The 27947-nt window shown below is 39.0% G+C and overlaps 1 protein-coding gene across 1 annotated transcript in view; it reads left to right on the top strand.

Annotated features, from left to right (window-relative positions):
• The window catches only part of ENOX1 (ecto-NOX disulfide-thiol exchanger 1), a 239577-nt gene that overhangs the window by 166778 nt on the left and 44852 nt on the right, over positions 1 to 27947 (top strand). Inside the window, exons 9-10 of the mRNA XM_057366309.1 lie at positions 8789 to 8895; positions 12161 to 12278. Coding sequence (XP_057222292.1) covers positions 8789 to 8895; positions 12161 to 12278 — 225 coding nt within the window. The remainder of the gene's footprint in view (positions 1 to 8788; positions 8896 to 12160; positions 12279 to 27947) is intronic.

The following is a 27947-nucleotide window of genomic DNA, read 5'->3' on the forward strand; positions in this document are numbered from 1 at the left end:
TCATTTTCATTCTCTGATCTCCCTGGATATGACTTAATCTTTAACATTATCAGTGCCTTCACAGATAGAATCTGCATTTTTTTAATATTAAAAAGCAAGAAAAATGTTAAAAATCCTTTTTGAGCTCTCTTCAAAAAATGATTGGCATCAGTTTTGTTTTTCTCTTTACAGGTTCACTTCAGAAGTTGATCTCTTGCTTTAGAAAAGATAGAATTTACATTGACATGATGGTGATTACTAAAATCAATGTCTATATGTGGTTTGCTTTAAATTCCATACTTTGGTCCTTTCTCAAAAAATCCTTCCACTTTTTCGTATTCTCATACTACTAAAAATGAAGCCAGTTTCGTTACAGMCATTGAAAGCATGCTGGTTAAAATTCTCTTAGCAGTCAGACCTTTTATATACAATCATGCTTTCCCAAGTATGAATTTAAATTTGCTCCACATTAATAACAACTTTTAAAAGGATTTTCCTGCTCTTTAATTGACCAGTCTTACAGTTTTTCTTTCAATTGCCATTGACTAATTCAAAAATATGAGCTTACTTTATGTGCAGTTTTTAGGTCATCATTAAGCTCTTTGTGAAAGAGATTGAGTCATATAATGTGTTTTTACAGTGTAGCCCAGTTCTCAGTTGGTGTCATAGAATGCCCCTATAATACAAATAAAAACATTAATCATTCATGTCATTAGTCACCACTATTATTTTCTACCTTGATGCATTTATGAAAAAAGAAAAAAATTAAATACAAAATAACCTCTACAATCCATCCAGTCTCTTTTGTTAGCTCAATTATTCAGCAGGCTCTTGGCTTGTTTCTCTGCTGATAATTCGTCCATTAATGATCAGCTGGATCTCTCTATTCTTTTTTCAGTTGTCCTTCTATTTTCTGTCTCCTGTACACATGTTCTCAAAAGCATTTCTATACAGGATGCTGTGGCAGTGGCAGAGAATAGAGTCGAAAGACTTCATTTTTATTTTACCTTGCATTCTTGTAGTTCCTCCCCCTTTTTGGCAGTATAATCCTTCGTGGGTTATACTTGTGTGTTTCACACAGCTTTTTCCTCTGTGTTTCATTTTCTTACAATTTCTGCATTCCTTCCATTGTCTGTAGCTTTCACTCCACCTAAAGTCAATATGAATCTTGGTATTGATTTAAGCATGGCCAGAATTTCAACAGAAAAGCTTCTGTTATTTTTAAGACTTTTTTTTTTTTTTTTTAATGTAGGCTATTAAATATGAATGGTATTTTGTAGAAAAACAAAAGCATTCCTTCCAAGAGATTTCAGTCTGTTTTGACAACTCATGCCATTTGTCTGGAATCTTCAGTTCTCCTAGATGATGACACAAGGTTCAAGGCAGAGGAGCATGGGCTTTAATCACGTGGAAATCTGTGCTTGGTTTTGACCTGCCTTGCTGAGTAGAGACAGGGGTATGGGCCTGATGTGTCACAGAATTGAATTGTAAATGTTCTGTGAAATAAAGGATGAGGGAAGAGAGTAAGACACTGGGCAAGGAAGGAAAGATGGACGTTTCCCCCAAAAGGATTCCCGAGCTGGCTGTGCATACCATACGATCTGTGAATCTAAAACTGCTCAGACTGCTTATAAGGGATTGATTAAACCTTGTTCATGTGAATAATCCTGTGCAGCTGTCAGTGACTGAAACACTTGCTCCCTTCAGTGTGCACTAGTTATGCTTCATGTCAAATCACAGGATTTACCATAAATGGTGTAGTTTGTGATGATTACAGAGATGTTATGGGACCAAAAAAAAAAGTTTTGGAAAGGGAGAGACTGTGTGGGAGACAAAGATGGACACACACAGAAGGAAGGAACAAAAATACTGAAGGAAGAAGTCATGGCAGGCAAGGGAACATAAGGTGTGGCAACAAATGGAGAAGTAAATGTTCACGCATAAGGTGTGTGAGACAATTTTTTTTAATTGTCAGAAGAGGCTATGGCTGTTGAAACCTCCTCAACCACATCTTTATCCTCTTTCTTCAGCAAAAGAAACTATTATGCCCCAAACAAACATAGCCCTCCTGATCTCCTAGGAACATTTTAATCTGCGAGATCYCTGCATAATTACTACTTCACTTAACGGGACCTTTGATCACATTTGTGATGTTCCTACATCACAGAGTTCCCTTGGAGTTTTCTTTTTGGACAGACTTACCAAAAATGGTTGTTCCTGCTTTTGCTATTTTTAAATCTGAGAACTGAAAAGAAAGGTATGCCTAACCATAAATAGCAAAAAGGACAGCTAATTAACTGCAGTACATTGGGGACGGCTTGCAATCTTGTCAAACTGATCAAGCAAGCAGCATTCACTTCATCTTCCTTTGATTTGGTGGGGGCAGGMTGAGGGTTTTCTAGATTTTTTTTCTGATTGTCAACAGTAGGTCCACAGAGTCCATTCTGTAATGTAAGATGGTGGCRCTGAATGAGCAGGTACTGTACATTTGTGCTTGCCCTGCCGTGTTGTGYTGGTCTGATGTCAGGCTCCTGTTTGTTGAGAAATGACATGAAGGTGAAGTGGTCTTGTTGAGTCCGAGTGATTTATCACATGGCACAGCGCCAGCTCTTGCGGTTACACCAAGCTGTCAGTTTCTCCATTGTAAATTAAACCACGTTTCACAACCTAGAGGATTTTCAAAGCTTAAATTGTAGACAGATTTTCTAGCAATACCTCGCAGGGAAAATGGGCTCTCTTTAATTAAATAGTATTTTTTTTTTWATTTCCGGGTTTAACAGGGAATGTTCTTTTATTCCTATAACTGTTGTTGATATACCTCAGACAAGTTACTGCACAGATTTCAGTATGAATCCTGAAATCAGGTGCTTTTAGTATCCCCATAATACGCTTTCTTCCGCTGTTCCCCACTGCGCTTCTTAGCAGAAAGAAGAAGAAAAGAAAACAATGGCTGCTGTCACAGATTTTTGGTATTCTTACAAGGCCAGGGGTTAGAGTAAGCGTTGTGGTACAAGTACTTTTCTTGTTCTTTATGAGGAAAAATCTTAATATTGTATCAGAAAGAAGTATTTCTTCCTGCATCACTCAGGTRTAGACCACTGACTTTCACTCAGCCTCTCAATATCCCACACAAGCAGATTGACTGGGATCAGTCTGAGTCAGGTGGAATTGGAAGAGGGACAAAACATGAACCCAGACACCCATCCTCCTCATCTCAAATCCTCCAGGCCTAGTCAAAGAGAAACGCAGAAATAATTTAGAGAGAGGACATTCTTTCTGGTATTCAGRTAGGTGAGATGGGGTAGATGGAAGAGGAGAACATCCTTCTTCCTCTGGTAAGTCTCTGCCCCGCTGAGACCTCTGCAGCAAGATGAGAGCAGAAAGGTGAGACTCCCAATAAAGGATGACCCCACTGACTCTGCAGGATTAAATTAAGCTGAGCTAGGGCAGGCTGGCCCATAGTGTTCAGCTGTAAGAAAGCTGCTGCTCTGGGTCAGCTAGTCTAYTCCCACAAAATGTGGTACAGTTTAGAGTTTGATGCAGGCCAAGTAGGTGCCCAGAAAAGCGTCTTTTTGGGGAGAGAGAATGCACAACTCGGCATGTTATGCCCGTTGGTTTTAGAGARTAGGAATGGTCCCTGGCTGGCTCTGATCTCTAGAACAGATGTAGTTATTGGTAGCAGGACAGGCTGAGGAATGGCATCCCTGCAAGCTGACCGCCCACACAGCAAAACCATTTGGGAGATAAATCACTGGCAGGCACCATTCTCTCTGTCTGTCCAAAAAGGTGGAATTTGGGGATATAATAGTGAAGTCCTGTGGTTTTCTCCTTTATCATGCTCTGTCTTAAGGAGCCTATGGACTTCTGGGCAGCATGCAGACCAAATTTCTCTCACTGGGTTACAGATAATTGTGGATTTGAGAAAAAGAATTAAAAAAACACAGCCAAACACAAAACCCCAACAAAACCAAAGTGAAATAACTATAGCATTTATTTGTGCCAGATGAGATATTTTGCATAGCTGTCAAAACCTGCATCTTTATTATAACAWATCTATAGTGGTCTTTGCTTATGTATCCCGCTGATGACCTGTGGTATGCTTTGCTTTAGGACCCATCCCATGCATTATCTACAGTATACTCCAGGGTGATATTTCCAGCTTTTATGTTTTCCTCTTCTAGTCAAATGCAAACACATCTGTTTCTCCATTTGTGGCATGTGAATTGAGTAACAGGGAGAGGCTGCAGGTTTTCAGCTCTCAAAGTGGGACAGGCAAATTTATTTTTGAAAGTAAAYGGTACCATAACGAAAAGACTGAGTGTTTAGCTCAAATTAATTAAAATTACATATTTCATTACTCTACAATCTGTCTACCATTTCTCTTACTAACGTCATGTGTCATTTACCTATGCGCAATTTTAGCCTTGGATGTAATGCTAAGTTCTGTTTAGTTCATTACCAAATGCCTTTCAGGACTCTTGCCAAAAATATTCTCTTCCCTATCCAAAACTGACCTGGAGACTCTAATTCATTCACTACAGCATCTAGCCTTGACTACTGTAATTCCTTGGTTTGCTGGGCTTGAAGCCAAATCGATTGGCAGACTGCAGCTTAGTCAGAATTCAGCAACAAGGCTTCTGACCCAAACCACGCCAACTCTATATCCTCCCTGTGCTTCGACTCTATATTTGAAAAGCATGTTATACATTTACTGTAACAGTTTCCTTTACACTGTAATTTTATGGGTGGAATTTTTCTTTTACCCTTCATGTCAACTGTCGCACTCTTACAGAATTTTTCTGAGCTAAATTGCCATATATTCTGCTCTGACACTTGCAGTAATTTAGTGCAAAGCCCTTTTCATCCTGTGTCCCTAATTGGTGGAATTTGGAGTAAAATTCCACATGAAATCCGATTATTTTATCTGTCAGCCAAGACTTTTGTTTTTATTCTAACACATTACTTTYCAGTTTCTATTTTGTTTCTTTTTCTACTATAAATTATACATATTATAATATATGTAGTATAAAATAATATGCATGGCAGYTTATAATGTAATAAGCAAAGGAAAAATTGAGTACTTCTTGACTCCTGAACCCAGGAATAAATTTCAGGTTTCACTCAATCATGTATTTAAAATAGACTTCTTGATAAATGTAATGCAGGGCAAAAGTGTTCTCTCTACCTCTTCATCCACAGATGAGGCCACACTTTGGTTCTCATTRATCTCTACTTTTCTTTGGTAGTATAATTTTCAAATATCCTGTGTCAAATATTCTCTTGCCCTGGAGACRTTCTAGTTTTCCATTTAATGCAATCTTCTATGCAATTTCTGCAGGCACTGTTTAAGGGATTTTTGCTGTTTTGCTGTTCTTTTCTGGTTGCTTTTACATTGATACTTGGTAACAACACCTTTTCCAGGTAGCATCCTTTATGGCAGCAAAAACTGAGGCTTCAACTTTCTATTAATATACTTACTGAAGTGCRTTGTAGTTGCACTACATTTGAACATTGAACATTGGCACCTGCATATCACTCTGGGCTTAGTTGTTTGGGTCTTCCTCGTTATTTATAACACAGCAGGGAAGCAATTAGATAATAATCCTTTGTTTGAAACATGCCAGGTAAATTAACCAGCTACAGAAAAAGTCATTAGGAAAGATGCAATTACTTACATCCTGTAAGATATATTGATAGGAAAAACAATGACGTGCTATGGATCCTTCCAGAACAATGTGTTTTTTAAAATCCTAATTTAGTACGGAAGCAGCTTTGCATATGGTCAATGAAAATTTGATACAGCATAGAACTCACTAACAGATGTTTGACAATGAATATTTCATGTTACTTAATAATCCTACTCACCAGTCACAGCTGACAGTACGGTGCATCCTGGAGTTCAAGGTGCCTTAGAGAGATAGATATTACCTGTTATTTAGTTTTAGAAATTTCTTCCTGAAGATCAGAAAATAATGTGAAAGCCATGGTTCTCAGCAGCAAGACTGTTTCACTCACGTTCTGGAGATATCAGCCCAAAATCTGGGGCCTCTCTTTGGCCAAGTCTTTCCTAGACTTAGACGAAAAGTAAGTAAACTGGAGAGTTTCTCAGCTAATATAGACCTCTCATGGCTTCTTCTTAGGGATGAATCTACCATGCTTATGGGCCGTGTGCTGCTGGATCCCATACAAATTTGATCCTGATCAGGAGTAGGTATATCATGCCTTGCCTTCCAGTTCACCAGAGCACAGGCATAATGCCAGCTTTAGGCTTCCAGGGTATCTATGGGAAAACAAATGAGCTGGTGAAACAATAGCAAATGTGTCAGARCAGGTTTGAATTGCAGTCTCATAGCATGTGAATGCAGGATTTTTGTCCAGTGCAAAAAAAAAAGTGAAGGCACTTCCCTGTACCATCAAACCATGGCCTTGGCTGCTTTTTAGCTCTGTTGTAATGTTTGGACACCTGTTATGTTGTGTGTTGCCTGTGGCAATTTTCAATACTTCACAGCCTAGAGCTCTGAATATTGAAATTGCTGTACATGCATTGACACTTTTTTGAATAGAGCACTGGTATATTGGTCCTTGATGCATTAGTTTAGTATTCTCCTCTATATTTTCCTTTTGATTATCCCTCGCTGCCTGTTTCATAAAGTTTCATTAAATGCCTTGATTTTCAGCACATTGTACTCATACTATCCTACCTCTTACAGGTTTTTTAATTGCTAAAAGTTAGGTAARGGAAGGAGATCCTCTTTATGTTCACTTTGCTGCAGTTATGCAAGAAAAACCTATGGCATCTTCCTTGCTTGTGTTTCCATTGAGRGGAGTTTCTGAAATGATCAGATAATGACTTTTGATAAATCTTAGCACCTGTTCACATAATGGAAATTAAACACTTTAAAGTTCAAATGTTTTTCAAAATTCAGATGATCTTATTAATACTTATTAGTGGGAAATGGCAAGCCAGCTCTTCCTTGTATCTTTGCGAATCTTTCCTACTTGAATTTCCACTTGCAAACTGAAAACAGATTGTTAATTAAGCAAAATTTTCTGAGCACCTGGGTCATCAACGCAACRATAGTAATTAAATTCTAGCCTCAATTTCTATACACATAGTAATAGAGTGCTTTACCATTTTCATTCTTTTCAAATTAATTGAAAAAATACACGCAGCATAACTTCCTTGATACATCCACTCTTCAGTCTAAGCAAGTTCTAATGGGCTGAAATTATCACATCTACCTTTAAAACTTGAATGGATTACAAACAGATAAGTTCATCACAGTAGGTCTGATGCACTTTCTGTGTTGTAAACTATATATATATTCATTTTAAAAGAAAATTAGCTACAATTACTTACTATGACTTTAGAAGATAAYTAATCCTCCCTGAAAGAAAATCTTCCATATGTGATTCAAAATGTTRTACTCTGTAGGAATCTGAAAGCAGCCTAAAAAAGTGGTAAAAAACCCAGAGAATAGAAGAAATGTGTTCCTATTCAAATGAGTGAGRTTAACTTCCTGTTCCAGAGGTGAAAGATACATGACTGCTTTAGGAGGTGAGCTCACCATTTTAGGAAGGATGGGTTGCGATGTATAATAAGATACCCTACATCTCTGACTTAAGGGAAGGAGAGCAGCTCTCAATCAGCAAGATGAGGGACCAGGGCAGAAGGTGTTACAGCTCTCCTGCCACCACTTTTCAGTGAGAGGAACAGGAAGTGCTGTAAGCTGCAACTTGATTAAAAAAAGGACAGTGTTTCCACTCTAAATCTAAATAGATAAATAGCAAAGAATCTAAAGAGATAAATAGCAAAGAACCTTGTCAAAGAGCTGAAGCATTTTTCAGTTTGACTTCGTAAGTTGGCACAGCTGTTCATTCAGGAGCACAACCCAGGCTGTTTATAGAAAATCTGGATTTATTGGTGTTTCCTTCAGTTAATTGTGCTGGGATCAAGGCAACTTACATCTTGGCCAAATTATTTTCAGGCAGGTCACTGTTGTGGAAGGACAATGTTGCTTGTAACTGAAGTGAAGAGAAAGRAAAGAATGTTGAGAGAAAAGCTCTCTCAACTGAGATGAACAAACAGCTAAAAACTTTAGGATGTTAATTGCCCTAGGTAACTGTTCTAAATATTGATATTTGGCTTCATTAGAGTTGAATGAAGGAAGCCCATTTCACATCTGTTCTTCATCTTATATGAAATAAAAAGTTGTCTGCTCATGTACGTAACCACTCATAGGCCATGGAGRCAGCACAGACTGGTCTACCACAGGTGAGCCCCTTGATATTGAACAGAGGAGAAGCAGAGGCTGCAGCCACAGAGTGAGAGGTTGATGTGTGGTTTAGCCCTTCCCATCTGCTGGCAAGTTCCCACTACCAGGTAGTCATCCTCCAAGGCAGAGCCTGCCTGCCTTCCACGCTTTCRTTGGTGCAGCCCACTCATCTGCACCCCGCTGCCGCAGGGAATGTGTCAGGTAGATGTCTTGAGGGTCATTCCTGAGTCACACAGGACAAAGGTGTGTGCCAGCACAGGGAGTGGGAGCAGACATCTCGGGGAAGCAGCTGCATGCCTGGTTCTTGGTGCATAGTTAAAAGTTGTGTAGACTAAAGTTATGGAGGCAGACTTGAAGGGAGACATCTCCAACATTGATACAATGTAAGTATGAAAGACACGTCATTGGATGGATATTGATGATGTTGTTTCAGTAATGACATCATCCATAGACTCCTAGTGTCTTTGCTTTGCTTCTCTATAGTGATCACAACATAAATTGCTTGTCTTGTTTGACTTCCTTGTTCACCAAAGTTGAGCAGATTGTCGCCGTTTTCAACGCTTCTACCAGACAAAAAGCTTGGGACCATTTCTCGAAAGCCCAGCGAAAGAACATAGACATTTGGCGAAAGCATTCTGAGGTTGGTGATTTTATTTTTACTTTCTATCCATCATCTCACAGCTGGATTGACACAGAACGAGTGTGATTGTAGCTGGACATAGTGTATTTGGCAATATTTACAGCCMCCATTTTAGCTGTTTATCAACTGGTCCTTTATAGTCTTTTCTACTGTATGAATTGCTCCCATTGCTCTCATTACAATAATAGTCATTAAATAACATGAAGATAGGGAGCAATGTGTTTTTATTTTTCATGCAAAATTTGGGAAATCATTAGAGGATTATGTTTACTATCTGAAATAATGAACTGAAGTAGTGAAATTAGRAACARTATTTTTAAATGAGAAATTTAGAAGTCATCGTGATCTSTTTTTAAAAGAAGAATTCCGCAGCACAGATTTTTTTTCCGCTGTGCCATCTTATGGTCATTATCAGATGACTTTGAGTGAGAATAAAATAAGAAATTTCTTTCCTAAATAATGACATCAGCATATTAAATCCAGAACTGTGACTTACTCCTTCCTATTTGTTTTATGTTTATATTTTTAAAAGTAGATACATCACTTGTATTGATTCTAAATATTATGCTTGCAAAGAAACCAGTATAAATGTAATCATACAACCACACAGAGTTAGCAATGTGGGACCATGCATGTGTGACTGTCATAAGCATGAGCAGAGGAAATGGGATTCTRTCTCCCCTTGCTGTGAGTGGCAGCAAAGGAAATGCTAGACCTCATCCTGTGTTTTGGTCATCCAGCTTTCGATTTTAATTCAGTATATACGCTATGAGCCTGTATTTTAAAAAGTAAGTACCGCTGTCTTTGTATTCTTTCTTTTTTCTTCCTTTTATATTATTTTAATATGAGCAATTTACATACACTTGGTTAACCTTCATGTAGTACAGTGTGTTGGTTGTTACTATCACAGKCCTCTAAATGATTTTTCTCTGTCTCAGAATAAAAACTTTAGAAGGTAAGGTGCACTTATTTAATTATTTTGTAGTACACTTGTAAAATAAGTGTTGTACACTTAGTTTGAGAAACACTGAAGTACTGTGATATAAATCATTTGGATAACATTTTAAGTGTCCATTAACTAATGCTAAATTACAGTTGAATACCAATGGCACTAAATGTAACATCCACATGAATACCAAATGAATACTTTATTATCAGTGCTATTATGGTGAATACCAAATTACTTCAATAATGGGACACTTAAAATAAAATGTTAGTATAATTTATTGGTGCAAACTGTATTTTGCATTTTGTTCACAAATATTTCATATACATAGTGGATAATGCCTTTGTTCAATTGAAAGTTGGAAATTTGGGGATTGATATTTGTCTTATCTTTTAGAGAAATATGAAAACTTTATTTGCTAGTAGATTATTTTAATTATAYTATGATCATCCCTTCTTAAACTAACTTTCTGTAAAGGGATGTGGTGTGTCATTCATTTGCTGGTTTCTAAATATTTAATAAACTGAAATATGTAAGAGTTGGACTTTGCAGAAACATTAATTTTCTACTCATTTTTTTTCAAACATTACTGCCTTCTGTTTTCCTAAGAGGAGGACAACTAAAACTATCCAAAATGATGCAAAGCATCTAGCTAAACCAATATATTTTGGAAATACCTKTCTTTCAGATATGAAATATTATTGAAATATACCAAATGGTATATTTGATTTAAATTGTATCTTCTAACCACGATATTATCTGCTGATTTGTTTAATTTAATTACTTGATCACTTTCCATTTTTTTTCMTGAATTTAGAAATCYTTTGCTAGAAGCCCAAGCCCAAAGAAARCACTCATACACATAGACATTCTCCATAGGAAATTATTGACTTTGCTGATAATGTAGGCATTGATGCATCAAGGACATTTGTTCATTAATGAGGGAGTAAATGTAAGCAATGTCTGCTCATGTATGCAGTATACTTCCCCAGGAAAAAGTGCAGGTAGTCTTCCCCAACATGAAATTCAGAAACGGCTTGCCAACTCCTTCCAGAAGCTCTTCTGATTTCATTAGACACTGGCTGAAAATTTACCTTTTAAATCACCTTTTTTTTTTTTTTTTTAATTATTCTCCTGTAAAACACCCACTAATTAGCTTCCATGCCTTTGCTGGGATTAATGGGCACAGATACATTTTTCAGAATATTTGAGATCTGCCGATGAACCGAGGGTACAGCTCAAGAGAAACGCCTTCYCTTTTTTTCATGCAGCCCCCCTCTGACAGATTATTGTTAATTGCACAGAGCTGCTGTCGGGCTCCTCAATGCTGTCTCCTCCTTCCACACGACTCTCCCTTGTTTCAAAGATTTCAAACCACCTCTTTGGGAATTAAGCTCTTTGTTGGCAGAAAAATTAGCTGTCTGCGGGTGGACAAAGCCTACACTAATCACAGTGCAGCATCCCCATGTTACACCTGACAGGATTATTAGGACAAAATAGAGTCCTCTCAATCTTCTCGGTGCTGCCATTAAAAAGGCAGTCGCTACACCCGCGCCGGCTTTTCTGCGCAGAACAAAGACCGTCTAGACTGCTCCAAAGCCCACGTGCCTGCTGATCCTTTTCCTGGTGACATGTGCGGGGGCTGCCTGCCTGCCTGCCCTTGCAGCGGTCACCCGGAGACCGAGCTGTCCCTGCTGCCATTCCTTTTGGATCGAGATGCCAAGGTTTTCAGGCCTTTTTAAATACGAGGCAATCTGGGCATAGGGAGAGAGGGTGAGATTCCTTTGACCAGCACCAGGCAATTACAATAGAGAGCACTTCATCTGCCCTGGCTGCTGTTGGCTCTTTGCAATCAGCAGAGAAAACGAGGCACTTTTAGGCACCTTTTAGTTAACATAGCTTTTTGTGTTGGAGACACCCACATTTGGCCAAATTAATCATATCCCAAGAGGCAGAGGGAAGCAAGAATTAGCTATACCTTAAGGAGGCTGACAATCTCTTTATCAGTCTGCTTTATACACCAATTTTAAGTATTATCCCGGCTGTTAAAACATTCTCCTATGTTTAGCAAACCTAAAGATCACTCAAATTGGCCAGTCACTTTCTCTCCTGTTTTCCCCAAGTGTTACCTTTGACAAAGTTCTTTCTCAGGAAGAACTCCCTACGCTTCTGTTGTTATAAATATTCATACACAAATAAATAGATTATAATGATAAATGATGTATAATTAAAACCAGATCAGTGTTAAAAACAGATACTAAATAATGCATAATGACTTTATGGGAGYTAACACTGACAAAACGTAATTTTGGATTTTAGGAGCTACGAAATGCTCACAGTGAACAGCTCATGGGAATCCGCCGGGAAGAGGAGATGGAAATGTCTGATGATGACAGTGGTGACAATCCCAGTAAAAAGCTGAGAGTAGATGACTCAGGTAAATATATACAAGTGTTGTTTTAYTAAAAGCAAACAAAAACTTCCATATGAGAAGTGACATGTTAATACCTGATTATATAAGACAGTATCTTATTTTAAACCCTCATAAATTAGTTATTTGAATGATGCAAGCTGTCTCTAGGAGATGTCTGTCACCTGCTATGTTCCATAATGATGAAAATGCTCCAGTTCTGCCCTTGGCTGGAAGCATTATGTTTCTTTACCACGCTCTCTGCAGTTTTGCATGACACGCTCTCTGCAGTTTTGCATGAATGGAATATTCCATTCCATGGTTGCAACAATGTTTTATTATGAGAACAGTTCAAGTTGTGCTTTGGTCAGTATTCTTTAAGCCTTACCTTTCTTTCCAACAAAGATATAATAATCTCTAATYGCTATAACAAAGACCATTTTAGTTGTGGGTGTTTTTTTGGTTGCATACTGCCTTTCTAAGAGTTGCATTCTGCATGAATTAGACACTCATTMGATGGCTATCATGAGTGTAAGAACAAGGGATGCATGTAATGTGAACAAAGAGAAGCAGCTTTTCCAGCCCTCCACAAATATTCTGCTATCCAGGATGGACACACAAGAGGTTGCTCAGGAGCTGCCAGAGTTACTAATTGTTAACATGGTCTGGATGTATGCTTTGCTCTATTAGCTGGCATTGACTAATAATTTGTGAGTGGCTGACAAGGGTTTGCTTGTTTAGACACTCATATATATAAAGAACTAAATTTTCAGGGGCTGAAGCTGAAGCATTACTGGAAACTGCCAGGCAGCAGTGAGCTTCCAGGAAAATAAAATAGGAAGGAATAATATGGGAATAAACTGAGAGTCTCCATTAGGTTCATCCTGATCTAGTCCTTTTCAGACAATCACCATAATAAGGAAGGAAAGATTTTCATCCTTTAAATGATTTCAAGTCCATGTATATGCCAGTCAAAAAGTGTGGATTCRAACTTACAGGGAGAAGAACTCCTTTGCTCCTCCTGTGACAGGATACTGTGTGAGGTCAAAGGTCTCCAGAGGTAAAGACCAAAGGAAGGGGTGTCGTTCTAGCAAATACATTTTTATTATAAAACTCAAGAGATTTAATACTTTTCCTGGAAGAAAACAGAACAGTTAAAGGGTAGCCTTATTTGTTACTGGGCTACTAGTGTGAATTTGTATTTTCTAGATACCATTAACAGAWTGTTTGAAGCTGAGACAGTGGGTCWTTGCAGACAAGGAACTGCTAGGAATCAGCAATTTTTATGACTATCTAATCAYTTTACATTGACTGTGTCCACTCCATGGAGAAAAGTCATTAGAACTAACAACAGGAAGGCAGAGCAAGAAATACATATTGCCTGCATGCCAGAAGAGGAGCAGGAATGTTTTGAACTGTAATGCATATCAGTTCAGCCAGGTTTAACATATGCATGCTTAGGGCAGAGCTGTGCTGGTCATTCATTTTGTAACATCCCAGAGAGGAAAGCGTGTTTGGTTTCAGTGTATGAACAACGACATTACTGTCAAAATTTTTGATATCTGAGATTTCTACAGTGTTCTATCCCAAACAATATCAGGTTATTTGTATTGTTACAATGTGGGCACATGAGCAAATCTAGTACTGTGTTGCATTCTAAATCAAAATTTAGCAATATGAATCCACTTGAGTGCAAGTCCATCATTGTTTGTTGTACCATTCATCATCCTCTTAAACTCAGTGAAGTTGATCCAACCCGCTGCAGGCATCCAGTTCTAAAATTAATGTTATGGCTTTCTTCTTTCAACACTACATTCTCAACTAAAGCAAGTGCATTTGGTTCTTCTGTCAATGACAGSAGAGGGAACTTGGAGCTAAACCAAAAGAGCTGTTGGGTATAAAGCATTGAATGAACTGAGATAAGGACTTTTTTATTATTATTTTTAGGTACTGAAATGTGATACTTCTTTCCTTCTTCTGGCATTTTTTAAACTTACTATTTGTGTTAGCTGCCTTCTCTTTTTCTCTTTTTTCCTCTCCTTCTGAGTACGTCATTCCAGAACCACCACTTTATCTCACTGGAGTGGCTATTTGTATTCAACCTCTGTTCTATGAAGAATGTCTTTTAAAGAGTCTTTAATGACAAAGAAACCATCCTGCACAGTAAGAAAACATTGTCACTTTCTTTATTTTTAACCCCTTTTCATAAAAACTTTGTTTACACACTTAACCATGGGAAGAGCAAGGATCGAACGTTAAGATATTGTGCCTCTTCAATTCAAGGACAGCGTGCCCACTAAAAGGGTTAAAAGACTAAATCCAAAAGCAGCTGAAGCAATGAGACATGATGAATTGATTTAGATGGTTCCAGAGCTCTAAACTGCATGTTCTGCCATTCCAACAATTTTCTTGAGGACATTATTTTTCAGCCTTCTCTTTTTGACAGTGTGAGCAACACTTCTGGGACATTACCACCCCAAAGCTATAATAAGTGACAGAGATTCCCTCAGGCTTCAACACCTGTGTCATGTCTTTTTTACAGTGGTTCACCTGGTTAAGTCACCACTASTACAAGAAGGCTTAATTAATACAACAATTTAGAGTGGGTTCTAAGACCTCATTCTGTCTCGGTAAAGTGTAGTTTCAGGAGTCTCCCAGCATAAKTTCTTTTTTTCTGGGAAGGAAACACACTGAGCACGTCRCATCTTCTCACAGCTAGATGGCTGCAATGGAAACTTTCCTCTAGGACAACTACAGAGAAACCTGTTAATCACCCTGAGAAAAAGGAAGTGGATCCCAACCCCAGCATTGAAAACGTAGTGCAGCACATCTAAGCCCTGAGACTGTGAAAAAGCACTTCAGTGCTAGAATGCTTGTCCAGAGCTGCTGGACTTTGGGTTTCAGATTGCTGTGGTTTAACCCAGCTGGTAACTAAGYACAATTCAGCTGCTCACTCACTCCCCCAGCCTAGTGCAATGGGGAGGAGAATCAGAAAAAAAAAAAAAGTAAGAAGTTGTGGGTTGAGATAACAACAGCTTAATAATTGAACAAAATATAATGATTATGATAATGGTAATAATAATACCAGTGGTAGTAATGATGATAACAAGGAGAGAGATGGAAATWAAATCCAAGAGAAAGAAGTAATGCACAGTTTCTCCCCATGCTCTGACCAATGCCCAGCTTGTCCCCCAGCAGCAATTTGCCCCTCCTGGCCAACTCYYCCCAGTTTATGCRCTGAGCATGCYAGCAGCTCTRTGGTATGGAATATCCCTCTGGCTAATTTGGGTCATCTGTCCCAGCCAGGCTTCCTYCAGGCTTCTTGTGCCTCACTGGCAGAGCATGGGGAACTGAAAAGTCCTTGGATTACAGAAAGCATTATTTAACAGCAGCTAAAACATWAGTGTGTTATCAACAATCTCATACTAAATCCAAWGCACAGCACTGAGCCAGCTATTAGGAAGAAAATTAACTSCATCCCAGCTRCACGCAGGACACACAGGAATGTTACAGGTAACTGACACCCTAGTACACAGTAACRTGGGGATTTGGGGTAGGTGATGGATAAGCTGTTAATAAGAATAGTTTGATTTTTCTTCAATTCATGCTACATATTAAGTCATGCAAGAGATCAAGTCATGATGCATGTTAGAAGTCAACCTTTGTTTGGGAGGATTTGCTCTTGCAAGAATCAGAACAGGTCCACAGGGACTTGTTGCAAMRAGTGYCCCKYCATTCTRGACTCAAATCCTCTTCTTTCATCTKCARATTGTGCTTCTGCCAGCTATTCATGAACTTGATTTGYTSATGTCAGTGACTCAGTGGCAGAGCTGGAATGAGAGCAGGCATCTCCAATCTCCTAAACCTGTCTTCCACCCCCAAGTCCACATTGCAGGCTTGGGTCACTGTCTCCTGCACACAGAGCAGGTATTTTATGTGTCATTCTCCCCAGGCATAGTCAGTGTCCTACTCTAGTCTGAAGGCTGAATCCTCAAGGAAAAGGAAGGCTTCACTACTTGTTTGTTATTTTGGAGATCATCTCAAACTGCTGCAAGGATACCCTGCAGAACCCCCTAGGGTATCCAATAAGTTGGTTGAGCTGTCATATGTGCCTGGTTTATGGGAAATCCTCCCAGTTTCACAGACTAAAAGTCATTTGCATTCCAGGGAAAGCTGGCAAAAGGCTGACCTGAGACTGAGTGARTCTCACCTGTGAGACCAGCTATTACTTTAGAATTTTTAATATTTTTTTCAAAAATTCAGCCTTTAAATAGTGATTTTTTTTTGCAGTGTGGATTTTGGAGTTTGAAAGAGACAAGAGGATTGCTGAAGTAAAGCTGGAAGATTGCTAAGAAAAAAATAATAATGATGATTGGCAACTCAGTTAATATATTTGAAAGTCAAGGCGCAGCTACTGAAGCATTAGCTCAAGGGAGAAAAAAGAGATTCAGTGGTGGATTCTAGAGGATATACAAAAATCTTCAGAATGATCAGGATTTATGGATGCTTCTTCTCCCACCTGCTGGTACGGGGAGCAAGGAACCACATGTAAAAGCCTCGAAAGTGATTTTAAGAATTAGTGAACGTGTGTGTTGTGGAGAATAGCTGAAGTTTGGTTTATGCCTACAAGGCACTTGTAATTTCCCTGTATGGGGAGGTGGGTTAATCTTTTGCTTTCTCAGTACACAGCAACATGCCATTAATTCTAGCTGCTCCAACTGCAGAGAGAGACTGGAGCTGGTGCTGCAGAGAAGAAGGAAACACACTGTGCTTGCAGAGGGGTGTGGGAAGGAGAGCTGTGTGATTGAAGTGTCTGACAGGGATCCCAGAGCTCTAGACCAAATCCCAGCTCTGCTGCACATCCCCTGCCTCGACTAATCAGTGAATTTGTATTATCTCAGTTCTCTAATGCCGAGTGGAGGCAATGGTTCTTCCTGGCATTCAGCCGCTGCCTGCTCTGTCCACGTGGATGATGTTTCTGGGTTTAACCTCTCTCCAGCTCAACAGCCTTGCAGTAACCTGCACCTTGGGTCTCTGGAGCTTTTCACCACCATTKTACCACCTGTGATGACATAGTGTAGTAACATCTCAGGGAATGAGTGCAGGTAATAAATTGCAAGTTACGTAATGCAAACCCACTCTGAACGTGTAAGATTGRTGCTGGTTTGGAAGTTAGGGAGGGCTAACTTGCAAAATCCTCCATGGCAGCATTTTCAAACATACCCAAAGTAGGTGCCAAACTTGAACAGTGAAGCTGGATCTTTAATGCTGTCCTGAGCTGTTTGCAGCATCAGCTAAGTCACTTGCTGTAAGAGACAGGCTGAACAGTGGGCAGTCCATCTCACAGAAGAACGCAAGTCCTTGTGAAAGTCAGTATTTGAACATCGCACCCTGGTCCACACAGCATAAAACAGGCTTTGGGTTATTGTTTGCRGGTCTGTCTTGAAAGCTGCAAGCCTGGCAAGTCTTCAAGGAAAGCCTGAAACAACACCAAAGTGATCTGTGTGATGCTTATTCATCTTTTCTCTGCAATTCAATCCTCTTTTTGCTTTCTCTAAGTCTTTTGTGAATGCAGGGATACATACATGGAACAGAAACTGTGTTTTATAGATGGATTAAACTGGTAGGAAAGCTTTATATTGCTTGTTAAAACTTTGAATAGAAATCACAGAGCCCTAGCTGTGTGGAGCTGAGCTTTTTTTCCAACTGAACAAATGTCACTGCAGATCTCATGTCAGAACTTCTTCTTCCTCCTGATCTCAGAGATCAGATAATTCTCCCTTCCTTTCTTGTAAGTCGAACCTTTAGGTTTATGGAAGATTTTGTTTCAAACAAAAGTCAGATTTATTTTTCTGTCATTTCCTCTCCATCCCATAGCTTTTTGGCATCAGATTTTATTGGTATTTAACAAATCCACAATTTGCCTATTGTCCTTTTAAAYACTTATTGATAAATATAATGTAAAATAACAACATATATTTACTTTAGAGATTAATGGTCTGGCATTGCTTTGTTTTTCCTGAAATGAAGTGGTACCCTTTCGAAGCCATCAGCAGCTGGTGTCGTAAGCAGCCCTGCGGTGATAAACRAATAAACCCTGTCAACGGAAGCTACCAGCCAGGTTTTAGAGGCAATCTCAAAGAAAAGAATGTATTTAAAATGTGAGGTTCTGAATTGTCACTGGAGTGACAGCRTCCTCTCTCTGGCCAGAGAAGGCAGCTGAACAACCCTTTTGAGCTCTGTGAGCAGAGTAACTTCCCTTCAAATGGAAATGCTCTGGACACAGCAGACAATCAGCTTTGCTCCCTGGAACCATCAGGGGCGATCACTAGAAAGCTGCACAAGATGATTACTCCCTCTATGCTGGGAAAAGTCTGCTCCAGTGTCTTTCACAGCATGCCAGTTCAGAGCTGTTATCATCAGGCAGGCTCCAATTTTGTGCCATAAAATGCATTCCATTTTTCCCACAGCTTTTACAAAAATAGGCTGAAGTTCAGGAAGCATGTGGGCAGGGGCCTAATTTTATGCCCCTGGTTTTAAGTCCATTTGCCTCTAATAAGGCTTCTTGTGCAGCTGAATTTRGCAGAAAAGTCTTGATTGAATCCAGGCCGACTGTAGCTCCCTGGGGAATAAAGACAGCCTTGTCCTGTCCCAGGTGTTGGGACCATGTATGACACATAGACTCCAGGATAGATGTCTCTCTGCTGGTTCTGTGGGTGCAGCMGTGAAGGGGTTAATCTAACTTCCAAATTTTAGAGGAAGCAGGCACTTCAAAGRCATTTTCCTAATATGGGGTGTAGGAGGATGTCCTGTTTACTACGAAACAAGTCTGTTGTGCTTTGATGCTTTTCCACTGCCAGAAATACTATTATCTAGATTACAATTTATCAAGTTTTCTGGGTATTTCATACTGATAAGGTTTTATGCAGGATCATTACATATGAGAATAGATTTAATCCTGTTTTTAGTAAGCTTTAAGGACACTGAGGGATTATTTATGTAATAAGATGCAAAGTTGCTATGGAAAATGCTATAGCAACCTAACATCTTCACAAAACCAAGCAGCCACTTGTGACAGCAGTCTAAATTTACATTTATTTTAGTGTTATTTTATTGACATTCTTAGTGTCTCATTTTGACAGCATGTTAAAATATGTTTTGCATTCATGCTAGAACAAAATTAACAGCATGTTGTTGGAATGAAGATGATGCTTATAATTCTTGGAGATAATTTTAGCATATTTCATTTTGTGTAAATAGCATTAAAATAATAGTGAAAAGAAGTTCAGGTGCATCCTGTCTCTTCGCAATAGGGAAAACAATATACATTGAAAGAAATATTTTACAAGTCAGTAAAAACTAAACTGCTTTTATTTGCTTCATATTGGAATGAAAATACTTTTAAGAAAACAAAAAAGATTTTATTATTAGAATTTAGTTCAAATCCTATACCTTTTATTATAACTTTCCCAATTCAGGATACAGGCTATAATTTTTCATTAGGTTTCATAAAGCAGGGCATCATTTCCAACATATAAACTCACAGTTTGATAGGGGATTGCCCTACTTAGGTGGGACTTTTCTAAGACATAGGATAAAAATACGCATTGCCCCTTAGGAGGTTAAATAAAAAGGGAAAGAATAAACAAACACCAAGTGATGAAACAGTCTGAACTCTGTCCTCTGCTCATTGCAGTTAATAATRAAACTCACATTGAATTCAATGGGAGCAGAAGCAAGCTCTGTATATTGATTTTCTCCATCCCCCTCCATTAAGAGTCCTGAAGTGCAGCTGTAACATTGTTGAAGTGGGATGTTGGCAGCAAAATCAATAAAAGACAATATTAGAACATATGCTGTTTTCAGCTTCCTCACAATCTGATATAGCTGGTATTAGCATTCTTCTCCAAATTACATTTCATGCTTTCTATAAAGTGACCTTCCTTACAGTGCCCTCTCCAATATAAAAGTTCTGTGCTTTTTCTTTCATATTTAGCCTTCAAGAGAAAGAGCCCTATTTGTAACAGTGAAGATGGTTGATTCTGAACGGAGCACAAAGAACAGATTCCTTCAAGAGTGGCTTCAGCCTAAATGTTATTTCTGACCTCCAATAAAAGATCATTTCCATTAGTGTTTAAGCTAAGATCTTGGGTTGGGGTTACATTTTCTTAATCATGCTGGCCTTCATGCCCTGTTGTTTTTAGAAGCCCTTCTCACCCTGGCACATTAGGAAAGCTTGCAGATATTGCTTGAAGTGGAGATTTAAGTGCCTTCTTACCCACCATTATTTCCAAGAATCATCAACCGTTTCCAACGTGACAGAGGAGATAATGATCAGAAAGCAGAGTCTTTTCTAATGTCAGTACAAGCTTCTAAGCTCATAATTGCAGGTTTGGGGAATCTCCTTATGTCATGAGGCATGCAAGGCTGGCTGAAGCTTACAAAGCATTAAAAGCTTCCTTTTATAAGCATGAATCTTCTATTTCCTTGTGTGTCCAGCTGACTGGCAGTCCATGATGTGGATATGTCAGGAGTTAAAAACACACCCAGCAGAGTTCATGCTTGAAATTGTTGGGCCRCACAAACCCCCAAACTTCTGCTAGTTAGTGATGCTGTTTTGTTTTGGTGAATGAATCTTAGATTCAGAGGAGTTTCATAGCATCCTCCTCTTGTTTTGATTAAAGGCCGTCTCAAGAAAATAAGCTTCTTACTAATGACACATATCCATAGTATAGCATTTCCATGACAAGTATATTGTGGGATTTGATTCATAAATTATGAATGCCAAGTGGATTTRAAGCTTCTTGGAGGTGAGTGATCTTCTTTTAGTCTTATTTGGAAGACTGGCAGAGAGCAGAGAAAACAAAGAACWGTACTCTAGGATGTGAAATGACAGACTGGAGAACTAGATACCACAACATTTTATTCCAGTTCTCTGGGAGCTCCAGCATGTGACTCCTTGAACACCATCATACAAAAGGTTGGTGTGTTTTGTTGGTGGTGTTTTTTGGTTTTGTTTTGTTTTTAAATCAGGAATTTTTATAATTGGGTTTGTTTTTTTTTTTGTTTGTTTGTTTGCCTTTCAAAGGGCAAAACTGTTTGCAACCTTTAGTTTATTTATTCAGCCCTCCAAATATTTGATGCATTTCAAGTTTTATTGAGTGCAAGCATGTTTTTACAGCACTTTTATCCAGTCATTGCTGGGCTGCTTCTACAGCTGCCAAGTGCCCAGCTCACGTATCAGCCAGTTATCTCTCTGAAGGTATTTGGCTGGTTGTTACTTCCTAACACCACTTCCTTCATTTATTCTTTGTCAAGTGTCAGATGMAGACCATCTTCCTTCTTAACTTTGCCTGGAGACTAGTGAGCATTTTGAACAGTTGAGGAAGAACATGATAGAAAGCAATAACTCTCCCTACATTGCTCTGTTATGAGATTGTCATCTGTCTCATAATGCTTTTGTGGGAAGATTTTGAGATGTCTGTGCTGTGAAACCTTGATCCTCCAAGCTACTCCCTGCTGGTTGCAGTGTCTGCACTCGTGTTCTGCTCAACACTCACGGATAAAATGTCCTAAGTTGTGACTTAGTCAGAAAATCTGGTACAAGGACTATTTCACACTTATCTCTTCAAAGCTACGCACTTTTTGCAAATTTCAATAAAATGYCTGTTTCTGAAAGGCCTGGAAGTATCTGACTAAGCTCTGTAGAACCCTGTTAACTTCAAGTTTGCCACACATTTTATTTTTCAGAAGCTGAGAAAATACCTGCTAAACATGTTAAATTGTGGAGAAGGATAGTGGCCTCTATTTGCATATGCTGAATATTCTGGAGGCAGAAGGAAGGGCAGAAAAGGAAGTTTTGGCTTGCAGAAAGTGTTCTTCTGAACACCCTCCCTTTGACATAACGGATAAATTGCTCAAGAAATTCTGTCTCTGAGTGTGAGGGTCAAAAATGACAAGCTTCATGTCATCATTTGCTTATGTGTTCTAACGCATAAAGGAGAAAAAACTGTATTCTCATTTAAAATCCATTTTTATCTAAGTCAAAAGTAACTGAGCAAGTATTTCAGTATTATGCACAATTTTAAAAGAAAAATTAACTCAGTCCTCTAATCCACTACAAGGTCAGAGAGATAGCTGGATAAATGCTCTCCTGCAATTTAAGGTGCGATCAAATTTTGTTCAAAAGTGGTTTATCCTCACATTTATAGAAAGCACTTTTCATTTATGARCAAAATTTGCCTATTATGAATCAGAACAATTCAAAACACCACAGTCATTTAAATCACTCAAATCAGCCCTTTCTTCCCTAATSAATGTGACAAATTGAGGGATTCACGTGCACACTGTCAAGTCGGTTTCAAGTAGCAATGGCATTTTCTTCATAAATCCTACAGATTAATTTTTTCGAGTTATCACAGTGGTGCTGAGCCTGAATGCAGTTCTTAGTTCAAATGCCAACAGCAAAGATGCAGCCACGTGTCTTGTAAATGCCAGTTTTTATTGTTTGAACCTGAGTAATAATATGAGGCACTTTGGCTCCTAAGAAGCAACCATCAGTGWCCCACCTACACAGAGGTTTACCTGTTTGCAATAATGCTTGAATGTCCTCAGTGATTTGCATATCACATGTACACGCATGCACACGATACGTTTATGCAGTATATATAAGATTATGTAACACATRTGAAACACTCAGCACTCATCAGCATCTCTTCTGCTGTGCAGAGTTCAAATGTCTGTACCCTCAGCTGCAAAGCACCAGCAGTACAAGCAGTGCTTTTCATCACTGGTGTGGGAGTCACTCATCAATGCCACGTGGTATCACCCCAGTAACCAGCACTTTTCTTATTTTCTTATTTCCTTCACCCTCGAGACTAAAAATCTCCTCCACTCGTTTTTAGTGTTACATGAATACAGTAATTTTTAAAATATTGATTAGAGGGAAAAGCCACTTCTTTGCTAGCATCTTTAAAGAACAGTCTCTGTAAAAGTGTTGTAACAGTCCTATTTCTTAATCAGGAAAAAAAGGTAGAACCTCTAAAACCAATTTATTACTTGATTGATCATATTTAACTGAAGCAGCAGTTACTGAAAAACATAAAGTATTGAGAAAATTCACSTCATCACAAACCAAATGCACTACTAAGAAGTGAAAAGAAGTGRTTTGATATGAATTTTGAAAATATCTCAGAACTGCTATGATTTTTTATGAAAGTTATACTCTTGCATTTTACTGTGGTGGCTTTCTAACCAACTCAAGTCCACCCATCACAGGTGTGTGTGCAGAGCCACATCTCTTTCCTGCCTCCCCTTAGACCTATGCCAAGTCAACTGGTCTTGGTGCATACCATGGGTGCTGGTAGRAGAAATGCAACCCAAAACGCAGAGGAAGGAAGGTCCCTTTGCTTTAAAGAGGTGACCTGCAGAAACTGGTCTCAGTGGGGCAGATTAACCAGCAACTGTCAAAATATCATTTAGAGGCTATGGAGATCCCTGCTCTCCAAAGAGATGCTGTCAAGTAAGATAGACCTAAAATGTGTCAGGCTTTGATATTATTGTAACAAGGTGGTCTCTTCCAAATTCCAAATATATTAATTTCAGTAATATGATGTGACATCTTTATCGGGAAAGTCCAAAACACTTAATGCTGCAATTTACCTGGGACAGGACTGGGTAACAGGGGACTAGAGAATGTACTGCAAAATAAGTATGAGTGAGGGAAGAGAGAAACATCTGGCRGTGTCAGGCAAGTGGGAATTACAAATGAGCAAATATATGGATTCATGCATTTAGAGCTGGAGATGAGTTGAACATTATTGGTGCAAATGTAAAAGAGAGGAAGGTACAAAGAGAGTGATAGAAAGATTGATGTAAAGTGAGAAATTAGTCTTGCATCTTTGCAGCCCTTTGGAGGAGGTTGGATCACCATTCAAGTGGGTTTTCTGCAGCTTTCTGCAGTCTAGATCAATGATCCCAAACTGATCACTGGAGTCAATGATCCCTGGGAAGACTGTAGCAAGTAATCTCATCTTTATTCCTTGGACTGGATAAATTAGCAAGATTAAATGGCCTGTTGGTGTTTTTAATTAAAAGTCAGTTTGTGATAGCATGAAAAGGAAGATCCGCCTTCTATAAAGTTTGGAAGCCGCTATTCCAGAAGCTTAAACCAGAGGTTTTTAGCTAATGATCTCTCTAGGCCTTTAAATACAATGTGAGATATCATGGCACTCATCATAATGCCATTGGAGTTGGCAGTACTGCTCTCTGGGGCATTCTTAGTCCCCTGCAGAGCCAGCATTTGCCTACGAGTTTTTGTTAGTGGTCCCAGCTGAACAATAATTGGCCCTCCCTTTCCCTGCACCTTCCCAGCTATTTGCAAAGAGATATGCTTCATTACACAAGAAATGATAAGCCTTCATAAATTGCTGGTGAGCCACAGGTGTAGTAAACCTAGGAGAGAGCAGGAATATTGCTGATGTCTGCTATGCAGGGAGGAATCTTGTAAACTGAAAATATCTCTCATCAGAGAAAGGCTTTAATTTCTCAGTGTCTGTCCTGGATGGGATGGATAAAACTGCAGCTAAATGGTGATGTAAATTTTCATAGAATGATAGAATGACAGAATGGTTTGTTTTGGAATAGACCTTAAATGTCCTCCATTTCCAACCCCCWGCCATGGGCAGGGATCCCTTCCACTAGACCAGGCTGCTCAAAGCCCCATCCAGCCTGACCCTGAACACAGGGATGGGGCATCCGTGACTTATCTGAGAAACCTATTCCAGTGCCTCACCACCCTCATGGGAAAGMATTWCTTCCTAATATCTAGAAYTGCTCTCAATTTGAAACCATTCTCCCTTGTCCTGTCACAACATGCCCCTGTAAATAGTCATTCTCCAGCTTTCTTAGAGGCCCCCTTCATTGTTTTCTTTTTTTTGTTCCCTTTTTTTTTTTTTTTTTTAGCATCCTTCCATTTACTAATTGTTCGCCACCAAGTTTTATGTGAATAGCAAGACTGAAAATAATTCTCATGAGTATTCAATTTGAACATCTGGTATCATCATGAATGTAACTGGTATAATGAGCTTCTCTGCATTGAACATAGGCTGCATGGTAAGGAAAGGCCTTTGAAGCAACTGCACCTGAATAAAACAGGTTTTGCAAAAGAGTAAATCTCCCTCCCAGTGTGCAGGGCCTAACTCCCACTAACATTAGTGACAATAAACCCTTCTCATATAGGATAATTAGTGCCCTCSGAGTTTAAATTTGCAGTTGCTGAGACATTCAAATGAAGTGTGCTTAGCATTTGAAAATAATGTGGAAATTTCTTCATTGTTTGGTTGCATTATGTCTGAAGGGGGAAAAGAAAAAACTGTTCGTGGCTAGGTTAGTTTGTAATTGCCCCAAATTATTTATTTTTATACCATTCTAATTCTGTTTCTAGTGTTAATTCAGAATACTTAGCTAGCTGTTTTCAAACTTTAAGCAAAAGTCTTTTTTTAAAAAAAAAGTGAATGGAGGAGAACAATGGAACAGGTATTTGTTCAAGAATGCAGTATAGGAGCAAGGTTGTTCTTGACTTACAATATCAGACATATTTCTATGCACTTGTCATTGGCATCTGAGCAGTATTTATGCTGGTGATCAGGTATTTGGTGACTATCCATAAAGGAACTCAAGGCAAYRCTTTAGGCATTGGATGACTYGGGGWCTTGACRTTGTAAAGTGGGCTCAAGAAGATGSCTCCCAGTGACCAGGRTGTACGTGTCAAATCTGTCTCTTCCAGAAAGCTCTGGGAGAATACAGAGAGGAGGGTCAGCTTTGWCCCTTGGTGCTGGAGATGTTGGTTGGCACCTCTCAAGAAGCTCAGTGTCCCTTCACCTCGGAGGCCATYCAGMTKGCCATCGGCACTGAGGGCTGTGTCCTCCTYCCCAGCACCTTGGACAACTCCTGCAAACACGACCTTGCCACACATCCCAAGATGTGGGGTTACTGATGGGTATCCCCTCACACACACCCTGCCCGAGTGATTGTATTGGGACCCTCAGACTCTGGMACAAAGTTAAATTTCCAGTTGGCTGGAGCACTAAGCAGAGCCTTAGACGGTAAAAATGAATGAGCGTCCAGTGGGTGCATGTGCTTGTAATCACAGAATTACAGAATGGTTTTGGTTTGAAGGGACCTTAAAGATCCTCAAGTTCCAACATCCCTGCTGTGAGCAGGAATGTCACTCACTCTATCGGCCTAGGACTATCCACTCTATACTTTCGCAAAGACCATCTTCCTTACTAATGACAAATGCCATTATTGTATAATKTACCCTGTTTTCTGCAGAATCAAACTGCAGTTCATACCCTTCCAGATCCTCCTGAAACATTTTTCCTTGGTGATTTTCCCCTGCTTGTACTGCTTCACAGTTCACCTATTTGAAAAATAAGCAGGCTAGCTAGAGGCCAGGGATAACTTCTATTGTTTGTATTTATAGTTGTCTTTATTTCTCTCCACTCACATTTGTTTAGTCCCTCAAGCTGAAAACTCTTTGAAGAAGTAGCTGTGTCTTGAAAGATGGCTTTTTTGACATTGAAAATGCTCTGTAAAGGGGGTGATGAAAAAAAATTACCATAATAGCCATTATTTTGACATGTTTTGACACTTGTCTTTTTGCTGCTATCAAAAGGAGCATTATATCATTTAAACCYTTATTTGCAAGCTGGGAAATCAGGATAATGGCATTAGTGGAATTCAGATGGCAGGAGGGTTTGGGAGTGGGCTCTTTCTATGTTTTCATCTGCCTCTCTATATCAATAGAGCAGCTAAAGCTCAAAAACCCTGAAAAATTCTGATGAATAGTTTAGCAAAAGTCTGGACAAACATCGCAGGAGTTCCACATTTTATGATCTATTTCTATACAAATAAAGAAGAATCTACAGGAAATAAAAACAATAGAAGAAGTTCTGCTAGGAGGACCTAGCAGAATTTACAGGCTCGTTACTATTTTTAGTGTTTGTAATTTGTTTTTCAGATACTACTTTCAGATTTCTTCAGGCTCTTGAGATAACCTACTGCTTATGCTTTTCAGCTCAGTGTGTCCTCAGTATGCAAATTAGTAGACTGTCATTAACATTAACTGTAATGTTATTAAGGCATCATCTAATGAGAAATGCACAGTGCAGGTGTGCATTAGCAGAAATGGTAGAAAGTTTTGAATTCTCCCTAATGTCCTCAATAAATAAATACATTCAGACATGTGRGGTGTTAGCTTTGTTTCCTGGCCACTGTGACATGATGTGGGGTCATGAAAGACTACAATTACCCCATATCATCTGTGAAGAATTATTCTGCTTTGGCTCAAGTGGGACTTATTATGTATTAGGTTAAACGTAGTTGCTGAGCACCAGCTGAAAGTAAAAGGCACAGATCAGTGCTAGTCAGGAAGAGCACACCCTCCTAAGTATCCAAGGCAGATTCCCTAGAAAAATAAAGTTAATTGCTTGTATCTTCTGAGACATCTGTCAATGAATATGTCCTTAGATTTCATGGATTTTTAATCAGTGARCCATTTCTTGTATTAAAGAGGGTGTCTTTTTGATTTGGCTCTAGTCTGGGTCCGCTAAATGGAGTCTATCTTGCCACTGAGGCTRTTGCCAAATTGAATATAGCACTTCTGCCTCAGCACAAAGAAATCACACTAACCTC

This window comes from Malurus melanocephalus, unplaced genomic scaffold (genome assembly GCF_030028575.1).
Source record: "Malurus melanocephalus ecotype Western Australia unplaced genomic scaffold, MMel_1.1 scaffold_63, whole genome shotgun sequence".
In the NCBI taxonomy this organism is placed as follows: domain Eukaryota; kingdom Metazoa; phylum Chordata; class Aves; order Passeriformes; family Maluridae; genus Malurus; species Malurus melanocephalus.